Source organism: Mytilus galloprovincialis, chromosome 8, assembly GCF_965363235.1.
Source record: "Mytilus galloprovincialis chromosome 8, xbMytGall1.hap1.1, whole genome shotgun sequence".
Classification (NCBI taxonomy): domain Eukaryota; kingdom Metazoa; phylum Mollusca; class Bivalvia; order Mytilida; family Mytilidae; genus Mytilus; species Mytilus galloprovincialis.
This window is the reverse complement of record NC_134845.1, coordinates 39286729-39311483: the sequence shown is the minus strand read 5'-3', so window position 1 is coordinate 39311483 and position 24755 is coordinate 39286729. Positions and strand designations below refer to the sequence as shown.

Here is a 24755-nt window from a genome sequence, read left to right as displayed (position 1 = left end):
TCTATTTTTCAGGAGTTGGATGTTGGTGGTTGGTGTGATGGATAATGGTTATAGGTAATTCCTTGCATACTTAATATACATATTACAATATGTCAGTAGAATCACATGCTTATAAAGAAATAATAAAAAATATATGTAAAGTTATTAATTTATCTTTTTTCTTTTATTAAAAAATATAATATTTGGTATGACGTATCATGATTTAATGAATAATATATACAATGAATGATTGTATGAAGACTGGAATTTTCTCCCATGGAAATTGGAGTTACCTCCCATATGCACTTTTAAAGTTAATAACAAACATATTTGAACAATTATTATTATGTCACTTTGTGTATAAATATGATAGAAGACATTGCAATTAGTAAATGCAACAACTGTAACATAACAAAATCATAAAACTAAAGCTAAATAGAATCTAATCCATGTTATACCACTAATATATTTGGTTTAAAATCGTTTGACTTCAATAAATAATGCAAGTATCAACAACAAATTTTACACTTTTCTGTTTTTGTGTAAAAATTAAGAAATCTATAAAATTCCAAAATGAATTGAACTTTTCAATGAAATATTTCTAGGATTTAAAGTTGCTTTGAATAAGATTTTTTTGTTATTATTTATCATTATGTCACTATTTATATCGTTTTTTCCCCCAATTGTTTTACCAGTAACTTAAATGATGCCTTTTATTTGTTGTTGAATATATATATGTTTCAATCTAAATGTGACCAATCATTTAGAAAATGTTATAAGTTCATTATAAAACAAACCAATTAATAAGAAAATATTTCATAAAATTAAATGTGCAATAATAAGAAAAGGAACAAACTGTCACTGTTTGGCAAAAAAACAAATCAGGACAACAAATTATTTTAAAATGACAACAAAATATAGTAAAGCTAATCAAGATAAAGAGAATAAATATAAGAGAACTTAATAATAAAGCTAAATAGTAGAGAATTCTTGTAAAATTTTATAAATATCCAGATCTTTTTTTATATGAGTTTAATGTTATTAATTGCACTTTGTCTGATCAAAGATATGATAGTTTGACCTATTTTAATGTAACATGCCTAAGTAAGGTAAAATTAAGCATATTTATTGTAAGTATAGTTTATGACATTTAAATTGAACCTTTGGCACATTAATGTCCCTAAATATTTACATGATAATCGACACAAATGAAAAATATCATCCTTTTAAAGGAAGAAAAACACAAAAACATGGACTATAGCATATTGCTTATTGTTTCCCTTACTTTGTGTATGAATCATGACTGAAGGTTTTAGAACATTCAAATTTTGATCATTAAAATATGAAATGATTTTAATGGTTTAATAAAAAACACTACATAAAAATTGGTATAAAAATATCTAGAAATTGTTCAACATGTAAAAAAAATTGCATATTTTTGTAAGTAATCATAAACCAATAGATAAAAAAATTAGTTAGAACAAATATTTCAACAACTAATTTAAAATTACACATTTTAAATTCTTAATTCCTCCTCTGGATCATGTGACAAGATAACCTGTCCACTGCCATGGTGACGACCTCTATTTTGCATACCACGATTTGTATTTTGATGTGAATGTACCATGTTTTGCATGTTTTGTCCATTATAAGACGGCTCCGGACTCCTTGTTGCTAATGGAGACAGTGATGGTGTAAATGACGGAGTTAATGCAGGGGAGGTAAAACTTGATTCATGTGCTATAGGAGAACGAGGCATATTTTGAAAAGATGTAGTCATGTTATTATTAGTCCGTTTCGATTTGTTTGAACCATGACTAGATCTGATAGGCTGAGGAACAGAGGTGGGCGGAGCATTTGTAATGATTGGCGGTGGCACCATTTTCACCTGAGGATTCAATGAAGAGTTTATAGTTCTCTGAGGAACTGTTTGCACTGGCTGTTTTTTTGGTTGAATAGAATCGTCTTTTAATCTAGCAATTTCAACAAAAACATGAGCTAATGGTTGATACTGTGGTCCCCAATTCAACAAATAGTCCCAGTTATAAGAACCTGAGTATTCTTCTTCACTATTTATCACATTAGATACTGTTCCCTCATGTTGAGGTTCAATTTCATGGAAACCCATGTCTTTACCACTTTCACTATAGCTTATATCATTAATTGGACCAAATTTGCTATAGTCTATTTCAGAAATATTAATACTTTCATTGTCCCCGCCTCCTTCATCACAATAATGTTCCGTCGGTTTTGATTTTTTATTAGTTACAGTTGTGTCTATGCCAAGTTTGGCTAAATAGTCTTTAGAATTTTGAACCGAAGGTTCTGATAAATTGTCATCATCTGGTAGACCAGAATCTGGCATATTTTTACTACGATATCCACTTGATGAATTTAGAACAGACTGTGAATTAATCCTCATAACTTCATCATCCTCATCTGCTTCCACAGAGCCACGCCCACTTGAAGCAGAGTGATGAGATTGTTCAGAAACATCTGGTGTTGTAATCATGTGTTCCTTGTAGTTGTAAGCCTCTCTAGCCTTTGGAGAAGAGGCAGGAAAATCAAAAGCATCGTTAAAATCTCCCTCATAAACTTGTGCTACAGGAGGCACTTTCCTGCTTCTATAACGCACTACAACAAGAACAACTATTATTAATGATATGATCACTATTATCACTAAAACAATGATTATAATAACAGTGGTAGATATGCCTTCTTCTGGCTGAGTCTGAGGAAGAAGTGTACATCCAGAACAACTTTGATCAATTTGTATTTCTAAAACTGCTGTAGTCTTTTTAGCATCTTCTACAGCAGAACTTGCTTTCACTACTAAAGTTACTAAATCACTATCCAATGAACGTTTCTGACGTAAATCTAACCCAACTGATCTTTTCCTCCGGTTTTGAGGGTTATCATTAAATCCAAGTTTTACATAGACAAGTCCTGTTGTCATATTGATTCCAAAATAGTCTAGATTGTCATTGTTTTCACTTAACGTGTAGAAAATCCTACCAGCATCACCCCCATCTTTATCTGTAGCGTTAACCTGACCGATCACCGTATTAGGCTTAGCATTTCCAGGGACAGAAAAAACAAACTTATCAGAGAAAAATTCTGGTGAAAATTCATCCACATCAGCTATTTTAATGACAACAGGAGCAGATGTGTATCGACCTCCAACATCCGTAGCTATAATGGTAAGTTCATAATTATGACTTCCTGTTTGAAGAAAAGGAAGATTTTCATAATCAAAATTTCTCTTAGTATAAATATTTCCATTTTTTGGATCAACATGGAAAAACTGATCATGATTTTTGTCAGAATCAATCTGATAGGTCAAAATTCCAAAGTGACCAGCATCTTTATCATTAGCATGAACCTCACTGACCAGTGTCATATTTGGCTCTTTTTCTTTAACAGTGAGGAAATAAAACGGTTGTGGAAAATGAGGTCCATTATCGTTGACATCAGTGACATTTACTTGGACCGAGGCATATCCAGAAAGCCTGATACTATTTGTACATTGTTTGCAATCTTTAGCACATATAACTAATTTATGTGATGTCCTTGTTTCGTAATCTAAAGGTGACCCTATATTTAAGTTTCCATTATCAGGGTTTATTTCAAAAATCCCATCATCATTCCCTGAAGTTATAGAATATGATATTTCAGCATTTGATCCTGCATCAGTGTCTTTTGCAGAGACCGACATAAACACTTGTCCTGTATTGTAATCTTCTGGTAAAGTTATACCGTAATCGGCTTGTGAGAACTCGGGTACAATATCATTCACGTCTCCGATGAAAATATTGACATTTGTAGAAGTGGTTTGAGGTGGTGAACCTCTGACGACGGCTGATACTTGGAGAGTATATTTGTCCTTTTTCTCCCTGTCCAAATCCCTGTTAACAGATATAATTCCTGTTTTCTGGTTGATACGGAATTTGTTGTCTAGACCACTGACAATTGAATAATCAATTATATGACCAGATCCACTGATTCCAACTTGAAGCACTGAATAACCAGTTCTTTCTGATTCACTCACAACTGACCTAAAAGTACAGAGAACATATGTTAACTACTTTATTATGATTAAATGAAAAATATTTATTTATTATTCCGATTGGACCATTGTGACATCGTGGAATGAGGTATAAACAAGAATGTGTCCATAAAGGATGCCCCAACGCATTCTCTATGTTCAGTGAAATGTGAAATTAGGGTCAAAACTTTAATATGGCATTAAAACTAGAAAGATCATATCATAGGGAACATTTGTACTAAGTTTCAAGCTGATTGGACTGTTATTTTCTGACATATTAATTGACATTGTGTCTCTTATTTGATATTTCTCGTGTGTTTACAAATATGTTAAAATGTTTAGCAATATTTCTCTTTTTTTATATTTTTGGTGTCCGGGTCTAAGCAAAAATGTTGAAGATTACCAGTGCATTTCTAAGCAGAACTGATATGTTTTTTTTATTTAGTGCTTAGCATTTAGTTCTTAGATGAAATACATAAATTAGCAAGCATTGTACTGATTTTGCCTTTCATTTTTGAATGTATATTCCAAGTTTACAAGGTTATTCTTGGCCTTTGAATTATGATAGACTTATGACATAAAACTGAGAATGGAAATGATGAATGTGTCAAAGAGACAACATCGGACTAAAGAGTAGAAAACATGAATACTTACGTGTAATTAGCAGATTCAAATACAGGGGGACTTTGATTGACTTGTGTTATGTTGACCTTGACAGCAACAGTTGATGACCTTGGAGGGGAACCAGAATCCTGAGCCTTAACAGTCACAGTAATGATTTGATTGGCTGAATTAAATACTATCTCCTGAGTAGTTTTCATCTGACCTGTAAAAATATATAAATTCTGTGAATAACTTGTGTTTGTTTATTTATAAGTTTCATGGATTTCTTGTGTAAGCTTGAATAGACATATTTCAATTGAATGTAAATTTGTCTGTCATTACTTAAAATCACACAGGTTCCCGTAAAACATTCAGAGCCAAATACAGCTAAATACCAAAATGAAACGTTTATTAAAATTCAGCCAAAAACATTTGATTTAGAATTCGTTTTTATCATGAAATTTAGAGAACTGTTGTATATCTTAATGATCCTTAATACTACTACTTAAAGAACAAAATCTATATTATACACTCAAAATTATTCATACATACCAATAAATCAATTAAACAATGCATGATTCATTGAAACACTGAAGTGACTGATTTATTTATCTCTTCAGTTTATGTAATTTTAGCATGTTTAAGTGCAAAATGAATATATCTGGTAACCTTAATGTCAGTAAATTTCTAAAATATAACTCTAGAATACATACCTGACTGAGGGTTAATAGAGAATGAAGCCGTATCATCATTGAGGATGCTATACACTATCTGAGCATTTGTCCCAGAATCAGCATCTGTAGCATTAATATCTACAGAGAGAACAGTTCCAACTGCTGATAACTCTGCTAAAGTTGCCTGCAAAAAAGAATGAGGATAAGCATTAAATCTTCCTAAGGATCTTATATTTGAAATGACAATTTATAAACAAGCCCTTTGGTGTATATTACAGATATTTATCAAATGATAATTCAAAGTTGCAAACTTTTTTATAATGGTTGAAAAGTACTTTTATTTCAAATAATTCAGTATGATCTGATCATCTTAAGCTAATCAATGGCTGTCATTTTTTAAAACAAATATCTAACTTTTTTCTTTACCTTATTTTCTTAGTTTACATATGTAGAAGTTTGCTGAATTTTTGGAAAAGTAATTACCCTAATAATTCAATAAAACTGTTTTTTAAATAGTCCTATACTTACATGATAGCTAGATTGAGTAAACACAGGATTGTTGTCGTTTTCATCAGTAACATTTATTTCTAACGTGGTGGAAACCGTGGGATCTTTGTTGGGCCCATCTGTCACCTGTAATTATATTTCATAGTGAGTATTTATGGAGCAAAATCATTTTAAGGCAAACTTAATTTCTTTGAAATTTATCCATTAATTGAAAGTCATATTTTCTAGATATATCTGTGTGCTGTCGAATGAATACAATTGTCAAGCCCTCAGTCGACAATTAAATCAAATTCATTTAAGTTTAACTGCTGTTTTATTTTGTGTTTTTTTATCATTACAACCCTGCATGTATTTTCTATTGTTTTAAAGATTTCTCAGGCTTTGCTTCAATGATGTTTGAAAAATTTATAGAAAATGTTTACGTCAACATCATTTAAAATATCTAAAATGTAGAGAGTCTTAAAACAACAACACTTTAGGGACTGCTGCAGAAATTTTATTGATCGACATGTTTGGGTGCCTAGGTCACGGTCATCAGGATAAAAACAATACTAAGTACATAAAATCAGGTTGTAAAAATTTAAACGTCACAATGTTACAATGGTAAGTAACGTTATAAACAGCAACTGAAAGTGAAAGTGAAAGTGAAAGTTCATTGTCAGTATGTAAGTAAACTATAAAAAGAAATTAAAATAAAATGTTTTTGTTGCGAAAATATTAGTTCAAATTATTCTGCGAAGATGTGTTTGTCCTCTTGCACAGTGGAACGAATTCTACAATAAGTTGTCAGACTGTGTATAGATATAGTGTGTTCATCTAACTTTCTTCCCAAAAATAGACAACATTTTACTAGTCAATGTGAACAAATTATACAATAAGTTGTCAGGCTGTGTATAGATATAGTGTGTTCATCTAACTTTCTTCCCAAAAATAGACGACATTTTACTAGTCAACGTGAACGAATAGATATAAGTTGTCAGGCTGTGTATAGATTTAGTGTGTTCATCTAACTTTCTTCCCAAAAATAGACGACATTTTACTAGCTATTCCGTACCATTTCCACTGGCTTATCTGTTAACATATTCTAATGTTCAAATAACTATAAATCACCCTTACCACTAGCTCTAGTGCATAATGTTTTCTGGATTCATGGTCAAGTTGTTTAGCCAATCGGATCTTTCCACTAAATCTATCCATAGTAAAGGTATTCCCGGGATTTCCTTGACGAGCAAAGTCATATTGTAATACTGGGTTATCTCTATCATTAGCTGTTATCATGGCTACCAACGATCCAACTGCTCTACCTAAAAAAGTTAAATAACAAGTTTATTAACATTTGGTCCTCTAATTACTTCCTATTTTACAATACCAGGAGCGGATCCAGCCATTTTAAAAGGGGGTGTCCCACTACATGTCCCCATTCAAATGCATTGATCGTCCAAAAAAGGGGGGGTTCCAACCCCCGGCACCCCCTCTGGATACTGAATACTATATCATAACATGTTCAAACAGAAGAATGCGTTGGAAGACAAGAATGTCCACTCTCAAGCTTTGCTATTTACCAAGTTAAAAAGGGACTTAACTCTAGAAATATAAATGATTCATTGCCAAAATTATAAATCTGTTGGGGTTTTTAGAATAGTATAATCTAAAGGATCATATTGCTTTTTCAAAATGTAAAGCATTAACTCAATTACCGATAGTTTTAATGAAATGCACTTGGAGATAACTCACCTTCAGAAACATTTATTGGCTTTGTCAGTGGAAAGTTAGGAGGTTGATCGTTGATATCAGTAATATCTATTGTGAGCCGACATTCACTTGACCTGGGAGAAGTTCCTCCATCTTTAGCCTCGATCGTTAGCTCATATTTCTTTTGGATCTCATAATCTCCTCCATATTTGACCTTGACAATGCCACTGTAGATGGGTTCTATTGTGAAAGCCTCACGAACATTCCCGTTAATGATATTATATGTTATGTTTGCATTTCTACCATCATCTAAATCAGTAGCCAGCACCTGTACAAACAAAAATAAAAAAGTATTGTTTTTGGAAATTTACACATCATAATCATTTTTTTCAGAAAAAAGTAAGCTTTTATTGAAGAAATCATATATCTGCTTGGCCTTTAAAAAAATTTTTAATCTTGAAGTTTATTCAATATCGTATCAAATTCACTGCTGAAATTATTTCATCACAATTCAACACTAATTGGATATTTTTTTAAATACATTTTTTCTGTAAATCATATGCAATTAAGAAGATAAAAACAAACAAAAAAGATCAAATATATTGCATAATACTTGTCAAGATTTTATTTTATATTTAAAACATGAACATTTTTATAACAGCTTACTGATAAAATAAGAGATTTCAACAAATTGCAAGGTTATCAGATTTTACTTTGTCAATATCAGAAACTTTATGAATTCAGCATTTCCTAATTCCTTTGCATGATTGCTATCATTACCTGTGTGACATAGGCACCCATACTGGAGTGCTCCTGTACTGAGGCATAATACTGGTTCTGTGCAAACTGTGGACTGTTATCATTTTTGTCTATGAGCTCAACCCACACAGTGGTGTAAGCATACAGTACACCATCAGTGGCAGATGCAACAACCTCCATTCTTCTCTCCTTTTCATAATCTAATGTCTGTGGAGTTTTGACAGAGATCACACCTTGAAAAAAATAAAACATGATAAGATATAATATTTATTAAATGTCATTCCATATTCAGTGTTCAAGACCTCATTCAAAATGTCTTTTCATATAATTTTTTTTTATGAGTTCACTGTATATTTTCTAGAAATTTTCAGCTTCACAGCAAATAATGCTTTTAATTTTTCTACAGAAAAAATGTGGGTGTATTATAGAAACTATATATCAGCCACACAAAAAAATGAATAACTGTAATGAAAGACCATAATTATACTGAAGTTGATCTAGGGGTAGGAATCAACTAATTTTATCTCATGTATCAAAATATTTCTGTGAGAAGCCTCTCTTTATAAATTTCCTTAAAAACTGTCAACACAACTACAAGGGTGAAATATCAATATTCCGACATTTTTTTTACGTGTCTAAAGTTTTAGATATACTTACTAGTCAAAATCAAATTTTACGAGTCTTGAGCATAGGACTAGATCATCACTGTGCAGCCTGTTTAAATAACAGATGACAACCCTTATTGTTTCAAATTTTCTCCTCACTTGGGAGCTTCTGACTCCACAAAAAATATCCTAAAGTATTGTACAACCTACCTTGAGAGTTGATACTAAATGTCTGCCCCTCATTTCCACTGACTATACTGTAGGTAATGGTTCCTCCTAAGCCTCCTCCGTAATGTTCAGCCTCTACTGTTTGTACCTCACTGGTTTGTGGAGAATGTTCATTCAGTGAGGTGGTATACTGTTGTTGTTTGAACCTCAGGCCTGATGTACTTGGACTACCAACTGTCACAAGCACAACTCCTAAAAACAAAACAATAATTGATATATTTCTTTGCAACGTTTAGATATATCATTTTTTCCTTCTTTTTTTGTCATAATTTCACATTGTTCCTATTCAATTCAATTTTCTCTACTTCTTAAGATAACTATGGTTTAAGATGTTTTCATTTCTACTCTTTTTTAAATAAGAAATATTGTTCAGATATTTTCCATTCCACTGAAAGTTTAACATGACAACAAGAATGTTGTGCTGTCAAAGTATATTTTCTCCTCCTAACATAAGTAACTTTTGAAAGTTTCTTGTGAACAATTTTATTACATCTGTTACCGTTGGAACAATTATTCTATATCCTTTATTCCTTTTGGAGACATTACTGTTAATTTAATCCATTGGAAATGATATTCCATAATAATTCTTCAATTTAATAAAGATTTTTTTATTGTATGAAATGATAAGTATACCTACACTCATTAAAATTTGCATATTTTCACGAATGACTTAAACAAAATGAAGGATTCAGTACAAGAGAGTTAGATACAGCAATAAATGAAAATAAAAACATCATGTGGCAATCATATTGTTATTAATAGTTTTTAATTACCAGGAATATAGATATATAGTTTTATTATTAAAGTGCAGCCTGATATAACATAATAATACAAATACAAATACGAAACATATTTTATGTCAGCCATCCTTCATAGGCTTATGATGCACTGATAATATAGATAAGTTATAATTGAACAGGCTACCTAAAATTTACAAATGTAAGTTATATAATGCTCGTTGCAATTTTTGAAAAAAATATTATATATGTCTCACCTGTTGATGTTTTTCTTGTGCTACCAGAATCCGTTGCTAATACTCTGAGGTTGTATAATTTCTTATCACTTGGTAAATTAGTATTGATGAAGATATTCCCACTATCTGCAGTGATGCGGAAATAGTTTGTATTCTGTACTAAACTGTACGTAACACGACCATTATCTCCAGAGTCTGCATCTCTTGCTGTTACTGTCGTCACCAAGGAATTGGATGAGCTACCACTGGCTATGTTTTTACTGTACGGGAACTGTGTAAAGACGGGTGCATTGTCGTTTATGTCATCAATTGTTATTGTGACCACAACGTTAGAACTGAATTTGTTTCCTCCGCCATCTTTAGCAACAACATTGAAAGTGTAAGATGACTTCCTCTCATGGTCGAATAAACTGAAAACGACGATCAAATGTGATAAAACAAAATCAATAAACACTATCAAGTTTATACCAATACTATGAATTGAATGGTTTTTCTCTTAATGTCCAGTGACAGATACTTCATGCATATTCAGTATGATTCCATACTTTGATTTCACTCTACATTATATATACTCTCTTAATATAGCACTGTCCAAATATACAAAATCAGTTTGTGAAAAAAAATCTTTCAGATTGTAATGTATCAATCACTTAATTACTTTCAGAAAATAAAGTTGGAAAAACTGTCTGTCTTGTTTTTGATTTTACTCTGTACTTGTTGGTTCCTTTCTATGTTTTAATGCTCCATGTGGAATGTTGAAATGGCACAAACTAAAACTCTTAAATTTGACTTACCGACTTGTGATTATCTCCCCTGAAACACTGTTTATCTGGAACTGTCCTTCTGTATCGTTACCAAGGGAATATGTGACCTTGGCATTGTCTCCCTGGTCAATATCCATGGCCGACACCAATAAAACTGTTGACCCTACAGCAATATCTTCTGGAATATTATGGCCGTAACTGTCCTTGGCAAAAGAAGGAGCATTATCATTCACATCAAGCACATGTACAATGACCAAACAGGTGGCTTTACGACTTGTTTGTCCCTGGTCACGGGCACCAATGGTTAAGTTGTATCTAGAAACTGCTTCCCTGTCTAGAGAATTACAGGTAAGTTCTCCTGTCTCACTATCTATTTCAAAAGCATTACCCGTGTTTCCAGCTACAAAATAAAATATATTTGTGATAATCAAAAAATATAATACAAGAATTTAGCTAGGAATTTCTATAAAAGATAATTCTTTTGAGAAGGTAGCTTCTATAGGAACCTTTAATTAAAAAAATACAAACAAATTGGTTAAATCAGTTTTTCTGTAATTTTGGGGGCTAAGTAATGATGCCAATTCTTACTCTTTCAATAGCATGTATAAAATGGTATGTTTTTAGGAAACTCCATCCTTTCCAAAATTCAGAAAAATAAAAAAAACATTATACAAACAATGACATACCATCGATAGTATAGAATATTTTGCCATTGTCTCCATAGTCTTTATCATGAGCCAGTATCTTCTGCAAGCTCTGTTGTCCAGCATTCTCTGGGATATCTAAAGTAATCTTTGACTCCTCAAAGACTGGTGAGTTATCATTCTGATCTTGAACATTAACGATAATAGTAGTTGTTTCATATAGAGAAGGATTTCCATGGTCTTGGACAAAAGCTGAAAGATCAACAGATTCACGTCAAATTCAAACTCATGATTTATGTTATTATTGTAGATTCACCAAACAAGCAAAAATTTTTTTTTTTTTTTTTTTTTTATCAAATACTACTATCTGAGAATGTTAAAAACATATGGCTAAATATCAATTTGAATTTTTGAAATAAAAAAATATTCAAAACATGCCATTTGGGTTGTTGGAATGTCAATTAAAGTTTAATTCTAAGTTTTTCTTTAGTGTATTAAAAATGCTGTGTCATTAGAGAGAAATTTAAATTGAATGATTCCTTATTTATTTTATTTCCTTGATCAGTTTCAGAGTGAAAATACATTAAATTATCTTTGATTAATTTTAATCATTCACCCTTTTAAAACTTTAATGTGATCGGTCGAGTGATTTCTTTTTAAAACAAATTCTGCATTGTGCAAAAGAAAATTGTTTTTATATTTGTATTTATTTGAATGAAACAGTGTACGTCATCAATTGTTTGAAACTAAAGCATGTCGTTCATTTAAATTGCATTCATTTAAATTTGTGTCTGAATGATTCAGACATACTTAAATTTCTGACATTAGACATTTTTTAATCAAGTCTACACTTAACAATTTTTAAATTGTGATTACATGAATGTTTAAATATTTCAAATCATGATTGGGAACATCTGCACATGTACCTTTTATCAAGTAATCAGTAAAATGTTTTATTGGCTATAAAAGTAATGGAGATTAGCATCTCTAACTTAAATGACAATTTATTGGGTTAAATAAAAAACTTTAATAAGATAAAACCTGTCTTCCTAGACATCCCAATTTGTAATGATAAATCATACAACATCTAAAATTAATATATTTCCTCATAAAGTAATTTTTTGTTTGAATATCTGATTTTAAAAAAAAAGTTACATATACAAAATCCTTGCTGAAAGGAATCATATTGTCAATTCTTAAATGCAATGATGACATGACAATTTAGCAAATTGAAGAGTTCTTGCAATCATTCATACAAGTAAATTCTTGACTTTTCATTTTCAGAAAACACAAAAAACACACAAGACTCTGGTTTGGGACTGTTGAGGTATCCAATCAGAAGTTTGGAGTATTTCATTATTTTTTTTCCATATTAGATTCAGGGATTATACATATTAAAGAAAGACAGCATAGAAGGACTCTCCATCTTATTTTTTATTACCTGTAAGTAAATATGAACTCTGTTCTTCTCTATCAAGGGTACCAGTTGCTGTTAAATGTCCAGTGATGGGATCCAGCACAAATCTGTCATTTGCAACACCCTTTGGTAAAGAATATGTCAGTTTGCTGTTATCTCCTAGAATAGAAAATACATTCACATTTATAACGCTTTTGATACTTTAATTATTTTGATAAATAACCTAAATGAATTCTATTTCAAGTTCATGCAGGACAATTGTTTTGAGATGATAGGAGACAATTTAGGGATTTCACAAAAAGTGGAAAAAAGTTGTTCATGTTTATGTTCTTTTTCCTTAGAATTGTTTTAAATTTTTTGATTTCTTCTATCTTTTTTCAGCTGATGGTCAATTCAAGGAGTACTCTTAATGTTTAATACCTTAGGTTCATATGTGGAGGTTTTTCCATTCTCTACTCACTAGACATGGTTCCCGAAGTTTGACAAATAGCTATGAAGTCACATGCCATTTAGTCTTTTCAATGATCATATGATATTGTGGATCATTTTTGTACCCTTCCAGAGTAAATCAGTTCATCATTAATTTTTTGGTGGAGTATGCATTTGTCAATCTTTACGATTTCTGAGTAGAGTAAGATTTGTTTGTCTATCTATAGTTTTTCTATATGGTAATGGTGTTGTGTAATTTTTTAACTTATGATTTTTTCAAGTTCTTGATATTTTCCTGCTGTTCTTTTAAAAGATGCATTTATATTACAGCATATCGTAAACCATGTTAAGTCAATGCTCCATGTTGAAGGCCGTACTTTCATCTATAATGGTCTACTTTTTACACATTGTGACTTAGATGGTGATTGGCACTCACACCACTATGAGTTATATGATTCGCTACTGACCCCCTATAGATCCATAGAGAGTTAGTAAAATCCATAGGGAGTGAGGCCGGAGGCCGAATCCCCTATGAACTTAATTCACCCTCTATGAATCCGTAGGGGGTCAATAGTTAACTGTAAAACGAATTTATCGCACACTCAACTTTTTCTGCTGCATTCTGTTGAAAAATAAACAATGAAACACAACATTGATAGATGACGTCACCATTAACGTGTCATGAACCCCCTATGAAATATACTAACCCCTAAGGTCTCATAGGGGTCACCACGTGACGGTGTTAAACCAATCACAAAGTGATAATTTCCCTGCAGTGCGATAAATCTTCTTATTTCTACATATTCCACCTACCTGTATCCTGATCAGTAGCACTGATGACGAGTATAAAATCTCCTCCGCCATTATTTTCTGTAACCACACCACTGTATGTTGACTTCTGGAACACAGGCTTGTTGTCATTGACATCAACAACCTTGATAGTAAGACTGGTGTATGCTGTCCTTGGTGTCACCCCTTCATCTCTGGCCATCAGATTTAATATGTATTGAGATTTCTCTTCCCTGTCTAGGGCAGACTGGATAGAGAGAAGTCCTGGAGATGGAAGAGAAAAACATTTATTTTATAATTCAATTTTTCAGATGTGTTTCTTGTTTTTATATAGATAAGACTTTTGGTTTTTCTGTTTGAATTGTTATACACTAGTCATTTTTCAGGTCCTTTTAAGATTGCTGTTCAGTGTGAGCCATGGATCTGTGTTTGACCTTCAATGGTTTACAAATTTTGAATTAGATCGAGAGTTGTCTCATTGGCACTCATACCACATCTTCTTATATCTATATCGCTCAAAATAAACTTACTGGTACATGAATATGAAATCCCTTTTTTTTACAACTAGATGCAAATGAGATGAAAATAAGAAAACCACTTAGAACCTTTGGAGAGGATTTTGTGATCAAATGATCAAAATAAAAGGTAATCTTGTTTATAAACAATGATAAAAAATATTTGTCATTTCAATATAATTACCTGATTGAGAGTTAATTTGAAATTTTCCTTCATCATTACCCCCAGCAATGCTGTACATCACATGACCATTAATTCCACTGTCAAGATCAGTAGCCACAACATAAATAATCCTATATCCTACAGCTTCGTTTTCCTTGATGTTGATTGGTGCATAGGAATTAAATATTGGACTATTGTCATTTTCATCTTCAATAAATAACCAGACTGAAACTGCTGTCTTTTCCCGACATCCATCAGTTGGGCAGCCATCATGAGCTTCAACAACCATTGAAATTTGGTGGACAGTTTCGTAATCTATATTTTTCTTTACCCTCAGCGTTCCAGTCCTGCTTTCTAGTTCGAGTAGGTCTAAATTTGGATTTTGATCTTTTAAGGAATAATAGACTGTTCCGTTGTCACCAGAATCACTATCGGTAGCGGTAAATTGATAAACAATTTGCCCAACAGGCAAGTTTTCTCTCTTTTTCATTACAACGGGATCGAATTCAAACTCTGGTGGGTTGTCATTTAAATCAATCACTTTAATTAAAACACTAATCACAGAACTTTTAGGGTTATAAATTCCATTATCAATAGCTTTGATTCCAATAGTATGAGAGGAGGATTCCTCATAGTCGATTTCTCGTACACAATAGATCTCTCCAGTTGAGATATTCACAGAGAACAAGCCAAAAACATTACCTTCTACCAAGTAATATGAAACTCTTCCATTTTCACCAGAATCTTTATCAAAAGCCTTTACGGTGGCAATCACTGAACCCACAGGGGTGTTTTCCAAAATTTCGAAAGTTTTATTCTCACTAGGGAAAATTGGTGTTTCGTCATTATCATCTCTGACACGAATAGTTATATCTGTTTTGTTTTCTCTTTGAGGATTTCCATTGTCTCTGGCTATGATCTTCAACATGTATACCATTCTGCTCTCATAGTCCAATACTTCAGCTGTGGTTATTAATCCTGTTGTCGGATGGATTTCAAAGTTTCTCAATGACTCCTGGTCACTAGCTGTAAAGGTTATAAACAGAGAGTATGTATCAACAAAAATCAAAATCAAAATTATGTTTTTAAAGCAACACTTCACACTGTCTTTTGGACTCAATGTATCAGAGCACTATACTTAAAACTAAAAATTCTTGAATCAGAAAATAAGCAAATTTCTGCTTATTCATATTAGAACCAGTGTTTTCCCAAGTATTTTCTAAGACTAAAAAATTCAGAGCATACAATGAAGACTCTCCTTCCCAACTCTAATAGAATAACTTTAAGAGATCCCATTGACCACTGTTGATGTTGATTTAGCATCCAAATTTGATATGAAAGATATTTGAAATATGACTTCAAAAAATGAATTTATAATGAACAGTAGACTAATTTCAGTAGTTTAACATTTCGCTTCTGTGTGTATTTGTTAACTTTCCTCAACAGGGTTAGATGATCTGAAACCTGACAAATTCTGCAAAGAATATATTAGTTTAAATTAAATAGTGACATTATACTTATGCTACTGTATTCTGAACTCATTAATTGACATGTAAGTGTATTCATTATGTTCGTCAGTTGTATTAGACTAGAATTTGATTATTAATCAAGAGAAAATTCATTATTCAATTCTGCAATTAATAATGCAAGTCACACTTTAAGTGCATTGTTTTTCAATCTTTTCCCTTATTTCTTATACTGGTGCGCTAAAAACGTATCAATCCATAGAAAAACATGAACCTACAATACAGTCATGTATTTTTTAAGCTTTCCTAAAGATTTTACATAAACAGTTAGGATAAACCTACCTGGATCAAACATGAACATAACAGTGCCATTCTCAGCATTATCTGGATCATCAGCTAGAATCTTGATCACTACTGTCCCTTTCATTCTGTTCTCATCTACAAACTCTTCCAATGGCAGTTGGTTCAGGATCTTTGGTGGATTATCGTTGACATCTTCAACCTTTACAGTTACATGGGAGATATGACTTCTTGGTGGATTGCCATGATCCACTACTTGTACAGAAAATTTAAGCTGATAATCTTTATCTTTGAGAGATTCTCTGTCTAGTGTTTTAGTGGTGGATATCTCACCAAGAAACGGATTAATGCTAAAATCACTGACCTGGTCAATAATAGAATATTCCAGTTTTGAATTATTACCTATATCTCTATCAGTGGCTGTGACCTTGCCTACTACAGTGGAACCACCATTATTTTCTTGTATTTTAAACACATAGGCAGACTGTGAAAATATAGGATTGTTATCATTAGCATCGGTAACAGTAATTTTGACTTTAGCTGTTGCAGAACGAATTGTTTGTTTACCGTTGTCCCTTGCCTGTACGGTGAATGTATATGTATCCCTTGTTTCACGATCTAACTCAGACCGAAGATAAATGTACCCACTTTGTCCACTTCCACCGTGAATTCCAAACATCCCAGAATCCTCATGTAATAAAGTGTACGTCACCTGATCGTTGTCAGCGTCCATAGCAGTAACTTCTAAAATTCCTGTATCCATTGCTGTTGTTTCTTTCACATCTTGTAAGTATTCCAATTTCGTGAAAATTGGTGGATTGTCGTTGACATTAGAAACTTTGACCTTCAGTGTTAAATTTGAATTCAAAGAGGGTATCCCCTGGTCAAAAGCATTGACAATTATCACATATTCTGTTTTGTTTTCATAATCCAATGCTGTACGTAATCTGATCTCACCACTGATGGTATTGATTGCGAAAGTGTTTTGAGGATTCACAGAGAGTCCATAATGGACTGTTCCATTTGGTCCACTGTCGTCATCAGTGGCATGGGCCATGTAGATTGTTGTGGTGAGATCCTGATCCTCAAACACAGTGATTTCAATTGATGTGCTGATAAACTGTGGTGCATGGTCGTTCACATCTGAGATTGTAATATTCACCTAAAATAAAAGTGATTCATGAGTACTTCATACATGAAATCAATATTCCAAACAATAAAAGTATTTCTAATTTTTATCATATATCAAAGATGGTATTTTTTGGTAGAATTATGTCTGTATTTCAATAAATTCTCCTTGTGTGTAAACTGTCGTTGTTCTGTTTATTGGAATCAGGTCAAACAAAATCAAAACATAATTCTGCCAACTAAATTAATAATGTCACTGAATTTATTTGTGCTTAAATACATCTTTGCTGTTATAAAAAAATATACTGAACTTTGTGATGATGTAGTATGATTTTGGAACTGTACTATAACAATTCAATACCCTTTCATGAAATCATGTAAATAAACAAGATATAAAATATTGGGTAATTATCAATGAGACAGCATAGTAAATGTGAGGACAACATTAAAGCTACAGCAACTGAATGGAAGCAAGTTTTTAGCTGTTAAATTCTTAAAATTATCTGGTCATCAATAGGTCAATAATAATACCTGAGCAGAACCATAAACAGGAAGGATCCCAGCCTCAGCCTTGACTTCTAACAGAACAGATGGATACAGATGATGTTGTAGTCTTGAAACTCTTGTTTTTATCTCCCCTGTCTGTTGATTAATCGTGAAGAAATTATCAATGTTACCAGAAGCAATGGTATATAAAATATCAGGACTATTTCCAGCTGAGGGAACAGTGGCTGAAACACTACCAACGGTGGTACCAATTGGTACAATCTCCTCTACAGAGAATCTATATGTAGCCTGGTTGAACACAGGTGGATGGGAATTGGCCCCTGTGACACTGATATTTATGGTAGCTGGTTGGGCGGCACTGAGTCCACCACCATCAAGGGCACTGATTTGTAGGATGTAGCGCTTCTCTGTCTGTGGTAGAGCATTTATCAAGGTCACCTTGCCTGAAAAATAAAATGATATTGTTACTAACATTAAGATACATATAAAATAAATAGCAGTAGGTAAATTGTATTTTACTGAAAATCATTACCAAACTCTCATCCAATCCAAGATAATCATTCTGTAAGGTTATTCTTATACAGTATAGGTTTTTTTTTTCCTTGTTGAAGGCTGTACGGTTGCCTTTCATTGCATACATCCACTGTATTAGAACTTTGTTGGATAATTGTTTCATTGGCAATCATACCACATCTCCTTATTTTGATATCAGGATTGAGAAAAGTATGCTACAAACATGAAACACTAAAAACATGTGGATGGCAAATTACCTTCTGATTTATGTTCTCAGATCCAGAAGATCACTTTTGACCGATTAGGAGTGGAATTTACAAAATAAAATCATTATTTCAACCAAATTTGGATAGACTAAAAGATTAATCTGTATCATGAAATTAATCAGTTATTCAAACATTAAAGCTAAATGTTCTTTTATGTTCTTATTTGCATATAATATATTATGCACTGAAATCATCACTTTGGACAAGGTGGATTTGACGAAACAATGCCTGGAATCTTTCTTTAGACAGTTACATTTTGAAAATGTTTTAATATATCCATATTTATACAAAGAAACACACATTTAATGTTCTGTTAGTTGTAAATTTAACAAGAATAAATCTTTACAAATAGATGAAACTTAAAACGTTTTTACTTTTTCAAATTTTTATGAGTAATAAAACATTTAAAGTTTTTATAAGATATATAACTTCATAAAATTTACAAGTTTTGGGTGATAATTTTAGACAGATGGTCACATACATCACAAACTAATGTTTGTACGACACTTATTTCTAACGACTTAAATAGTTTTATTGCTATCAATATAATTCGTATTCGAATTGTGTACCCAATTCACTGGATATAACTTTATATGATCCAAATTATCTACCTGCAAAGGTATTCTATAGTTATATTCATTCAGCCATATCATAAATATTAAAGAAGATTTTATACTGCACAAAACAATATTTATGAAAAAAAAATCAAGCATTGAAGTCTAGATTTAATTGATTAATCGTTAATATTTAAAAAGACAATTTGATGCATTCTTACTCCTCGAACCTCGTCACAGGAAGTTAACAAAAGAATTTCTGTTTAATGACAAAGCACTTAAAAAGATGCATAACATTTCTACTTTAGGAATAGCTATGAATATCAAAAGTACCAACTTAAAGTATCAAAAACAATTTTCATTTTACTGGAAACTTGTTCAAAAAGATTTGTCGTTTATTTTAACTGCATATGCACAAATTTTATTTCTACATCCTGTCATTAATTCTTTATTAGCAATTGTTTCTCGTTGTCATTAATAGGTTTTCTTTGTAACATGTATAATGACTAATGGAAGGATGTTATTTCATTTTAATTTTTTTCTGTTACGTGATTTCAAAAGAATGAAATATGCTTGAATAGGGCAAAATTTGAACAATTTGACATTGAAAGAAGTTTATACCGAAATTCATGAAAAGATGTAAGTCTAAAGTTTCCTACCAAAGTCAAATAGTTGCAATTGGTCTCTCATCATAATAAATTTCCGAGACTAATTTCATACTATATTCATTGTAGAGTTTATTTTCTATATTCCGTTAATGACAAAAGTAACATTGCTTTACAACATCTATTACTTTTGCCTGAAGTTTAGTCAAGTGTGTGAAAGGATTGTCCACCATGACTTTATAAATCATTCCATAACAGCATGGCTGGCATAAAGCCAATACAAATAGTTCCATCTATCTTACATAGTTCACTTTCATTAAAATCTTACATGAGTACCTGTCTAGAGAGAAACTTACCTGAGTACCTGTCTAGAAAGAAACTTACCTGAGTACCTGTCTACAGAGAAGAGATTGTCATCATTTCCACCAGCTATGCTATATTGTATAGCACTGAAGTTACCGCTGTCTTCGTCTCTAGCCTGAACCGTGATGATATCCTGTCCTGGTCGTAAGTTGACATTGACATTTGTACTGTAGTTTAGTGGATAAAACTGTGGATGATTATCATTAACATCCTCGATGGTGATGCTGACGATTACAGAACTATCTAATCCACCTGAAGTCAAAGATCATTTATTTTTAAATAAGCATATGTACATGCGTGAGCATACAAATTTCCTTTCTGTAGTATCAATATATATATACATATATATATAGCATTAAAATGTTACAAAATACGAGATTTTTTTTTGTGCTTTAATTTGAATATTTTAGTTTGTTAGGATCAGAGAAGTCTTGCAGCTATCAATAGGAATTAAATACCATAGACTTTATTTACTGCAAGTATAAAAGGTTACGCCAACAAATCGACCACAAATACAATTCCTTTACTTGTGTTGTTAGGTTGCTGACTCTTTGAAGTATACCCGACTATTTCCTTTCATTCATATTTTACTGGATTAATACCAGATTTCTCATTACTCTTCCATATTCTTGCATAAAATAATTTTGGTCCACTTGAAAAGCCCTTTCAAAATTAGAAAAAGGATAAATATAGCTGACCCACTTTGAGGTATTTTTTAATCAGACAGATACAAAATAAACCAATTAGAAATTATTACTTAATCATGTGTTGAATAAACATTGACATTTATGTATATTTCATAAAAAAATGGAACAAATGAGCATAAATTCTGTTGTTTTCACATCAAATATGTGTAATCCCCAGATGAATGTATTGTCACATCTGGTTTGTGTGTAATCGAAATACAAATCTTATTAATAGCTACTTTATAAAAGAAATATACAGGAGACAAAATGCTGATATGGAAATTTTCAAAATTGAGTTACATTATTTTTATATACATGTTCTGTTATGAAAACTGTATTTTACCAACTGCAAAATCTTAAATGAACTAATTTTAGATAAATTAACTATTTTTTTTTGGTTTATTTTTTTTTTCCTCGTCTTTTTGTCAATAGAAAAAGGAAGGACATATTTGACTGATATTTAAAGATAACAATATAAAAAGATAATAATAGAAAGATACATTCTCAAATATAAAAAGATTATATTTCCCATTAAGACAGTAGATGTAACTTGTATGTCCTCCTTACATAGTAAAATTGAAACAGCCCTATAGCCACTATTGATAATGTCATGATTACTAAATCTTTTGAGTGTTTCCTTTAAAATCCTTTATATAATACTGTGGTTTTGTATATCAAAGAAGAAACCCATTTTCGTTGATTTAAAATATTAAATATAAAATTTCATGGTTTTGTCAAAATCTGCTAACAAGCCTGTTACAAATTTGTATTTCAATATGCAGTTGACCGTAACACATTAAAATGGTTCCCATTAATCTTATAAAAAAATCCACAGAGGGTGATTGTCAATTGTTTTATAACTGATCTATCATGTTCCTTGCCAAATGTCCAGTGGCAAATATTTCATATTACATATATTGATCTTACCACTGTCAGTAGCGTAAACAGGAAACTCATAGATTTTCTGTGTTTCATAGTCCAGTGTCTTGGCTACACACAATCGACCAGAGGTAGGTCCGATATTAAACACATCAATACTGGAGTGAGACATGTTGGCCAGATGATAGGAGACTTGGGAATTTCCATTGCAGTCTGGATCATAGGCAGACACCTGAAATGAAAAATTTCAAAAATATTCATTTTTTCATTCATAAAAAGATGCAAATGAAACAATATATATAATGTGCAAGATGATAAATAGAAACAGTATAATTTGCATGATACACTGGTCTAATTGTACAACTGTCCAGTATCTTAAGTGTCCACCCATTTTGCCTGGTCATCTTATTATGTTCTAATTCTATGATTGTATTACAATAATTTTACCAAAGTAGTTCGAGTGAAGTAAGTCTGCAAAAATATTTTCTGTATGGGAAAAGAAAGTTTGGCAAGTTGGAATCTAAAGACAAAGTTATCTAAGCAATTATAAACATTACATAAGAATGTAAGGGATCTGTCATTCTGACAATAAACAAAAGTGGTTGATTGTGTCCATCAGGTGAAGATTGAGTCAGTCCAATCATATGTAATATGCTACTGATAAATATTATTTCTATGTCTGCTTTATTTATTCTTTATGCTAAGACACTCTCAGACATAGAGAAGAGGTTTTCAATACACAATTGCATAGAAATAAGAGAAATATGTTATTTGATTTTTAAATATGCCTCAACATAAGACTGTAAACAAACTTATGCTAGCTGATACTGAATTTGTGCATTTTTAACCCTTTCTTTGAAATATGTTCATTATACATATTTTCTAATTTTGTTGAAGTACTTATATATGGGAAGATCCAGGTTTCAAATCTTCAGCTATTTTCTAACTGTAAGTTTCAGGTAAGAAAGAATGGCTTTTTGTTCTGTGTTAATTGTTTGGAACTCATGGTCTTAATTTCAATGTCTCTTGCACATATTTTTTGTGTACACTCATGTTTTTTTTTCTTTTCAATAACATAACATGGAAATTGCTCCAATAATACAACTATGAAATGAACGAAATATTACATTTCTCAGGAATTCAAGGCACAATAACCCACAAGAAGCTGAATGCAATTTCAACAAAGGGGAGTAACTCTATAAATCTTCCATGGTGCTAATCAACATCAACATGGAGCCAGGTGTCTTCACAGAATCAAAGGTTACATGATTTACATGACTGTTAATCTTATCTCAACATCTAGACAATAGACATTACCATGTAATTGTTATCTATGCCTATTCTAAATTCTCTATTTACTTTGTTCTCAAGTGCATTGAAGTTTGGTATCTTTGTTAATACTGTTTTGTTTACAGAAAAAAAAATATTCTCACTAGTTTCTAAAAACATTTTCATTCCACATTTTTAAAAAGCTAAAATTCATGGCCATAATATATTCAATGTAAATGTTAAGTTTCTTTTAATTACATTAGATGTATGTTTCATTATGATACTTTACTCTGATTGACTAATTGCACATCACATGTTATTCCGTAAGCAATTGCATTGCTCAATAAAACTTTTCATTCATGATAACACGTGGTCCCACAATAAAGTGCACAGGTGAATTAAATAAAACAATAATGAAATTCGTGTTTTCATGATCATTGCTAAAAAAATGTAATTATAAGTATTGAATGCTTCTTTTTATAACTTCATAGGGTTGTAAAAGCGTTGACCGTGCGCACATTTTTAGGAAGTGTACTTCGGTCAACGCTTTTACACCCCAATGAAGTTACAAAAAGAAGCATTCAATTCTTAAATAAACTCGTCAAAAAATAATAATTAAGGTACGATTCCATGCATAGTCATGATAAGCTAAAATAAAATAGTTTCCAATATTTTATACCTTTTATATGTTAATATAAACTCATGGTTACAGATGGCATCTTTCTAGTCAAGAAAACATAACACAAAACCTTTTAAATATGCTAATTAATGGTTTTATTGATGTTTACTGCACAATTATCATGCAGTTTATTAATAAAGTGCAGCGATCTGCAACATATCACACAAACAGTAGGAGATCATTTGATTCAATTTTATCATTTCTTTATACTACACCTACATCTTGTAGGACCTTGCTCCATAGTCTTTTTAAAATAGACATCATTGAAAAAAGGTCAAAGAGTTGACGATATTTTGTTAGCATCAACAATTTATCATATAAATATTTTATAAAATGGAGAAAAAAAACACCTTATGCAATTAATGTGTCACAATTATCAAAATTCCACAACCACCCAAGACTGAGCTAATAATTCTTTATCTATACTATGGCAAAAACTATCTTCCATCTTATTTGTACTAATTACCTACATTCCCTATTGAAATTGAGAAATATTTATTATTATATATCATCTGTCTTGTTGTCAAACCTTAAGAAAATGGTGTCCCCGTCCTTCATTTTACAAATATCAAAATAATCATGACACTTTCATCAAAACTAACACTGGTAATTTAACTGTTAATTACAACAGACATATTGAAATCGGGACAATGGCTGCTTTGAAACTTTTAACAAGATTTGAGATTACTATTTAGAATTAAACCCTGCTGAGGATTATGACAAACCTTTTCAAATATATCTTAGATTTTTCTTT

The 24755-nt window shown here is 31.6% G+C and overlaps 1 protein-coding gene across 2 annotated transcripts in view; it reads right to left on the bottom strand.

Annotated features, from left to right (window-relative positions):
* Positions 1-136: 136 nt before the first annotated feature.
* LOC143041903 (protein dachsous-like) overlaps positions 137-24755 on the bottom strand; it is a 63677-nt gene continuing 39058 nt past the window's right edge. For both annotated transcript variants that reach the window (XM_076214041.1, XM_076214042.1), the window contains exons 2-19: positions 22102-22285; positions 20510-20740; positions 18212-18630; positions 16595-17714; positions 14808-15812; positions 14133-14372; positions 12915-13049; positions 11516-11725; positions 10860-11229; positions 10087-10475; positions 9075-9284; positions 8281-8492; positions 7543-7828; positions 6925-7112; positions 5830-5934; positions 5341-5485; positions 4679-4850; positions 137-4034 (exon numbers count right to left, since the gene is read on the bottom strand). In XM_076214041.1, coding sequence (XP_076070156.1) covers positions 1496-4034; positions 4679-4850; positions 5341-5485; positions 5830-5934; positions 6925-7112; positions 7543-7828; positions 8281-8492; positions 9075-9284; positions 10087-10475; positions 10860-11229; positions 11516-11725; positions 12915-13049; positions 14133-14372; positions 14808-15812; positions 16595-17714; positions 18212-18630; positions 20510-20740; positions 22102-22285 — 8160 coding nt within the window. In that variant the 3' untranslated portion in view covers positions 137-1495. The remainder of the gene's footprint in view (positions 4035-4678; positions 4851-5340; positions 5486-5829; positions 5935-6924; positions 7113-7542; positions 7829-8280; positions 8493-9074; positions 9285-10086; positions 10476-10859; positions 11230-11515; positions 11726-12914; positions 13050-14132; positions 14373-14807; positions 15813-16594; positions 17715-18211; positions 18631-20509; positions 20741-22101; positions 22286-24755) is intronic.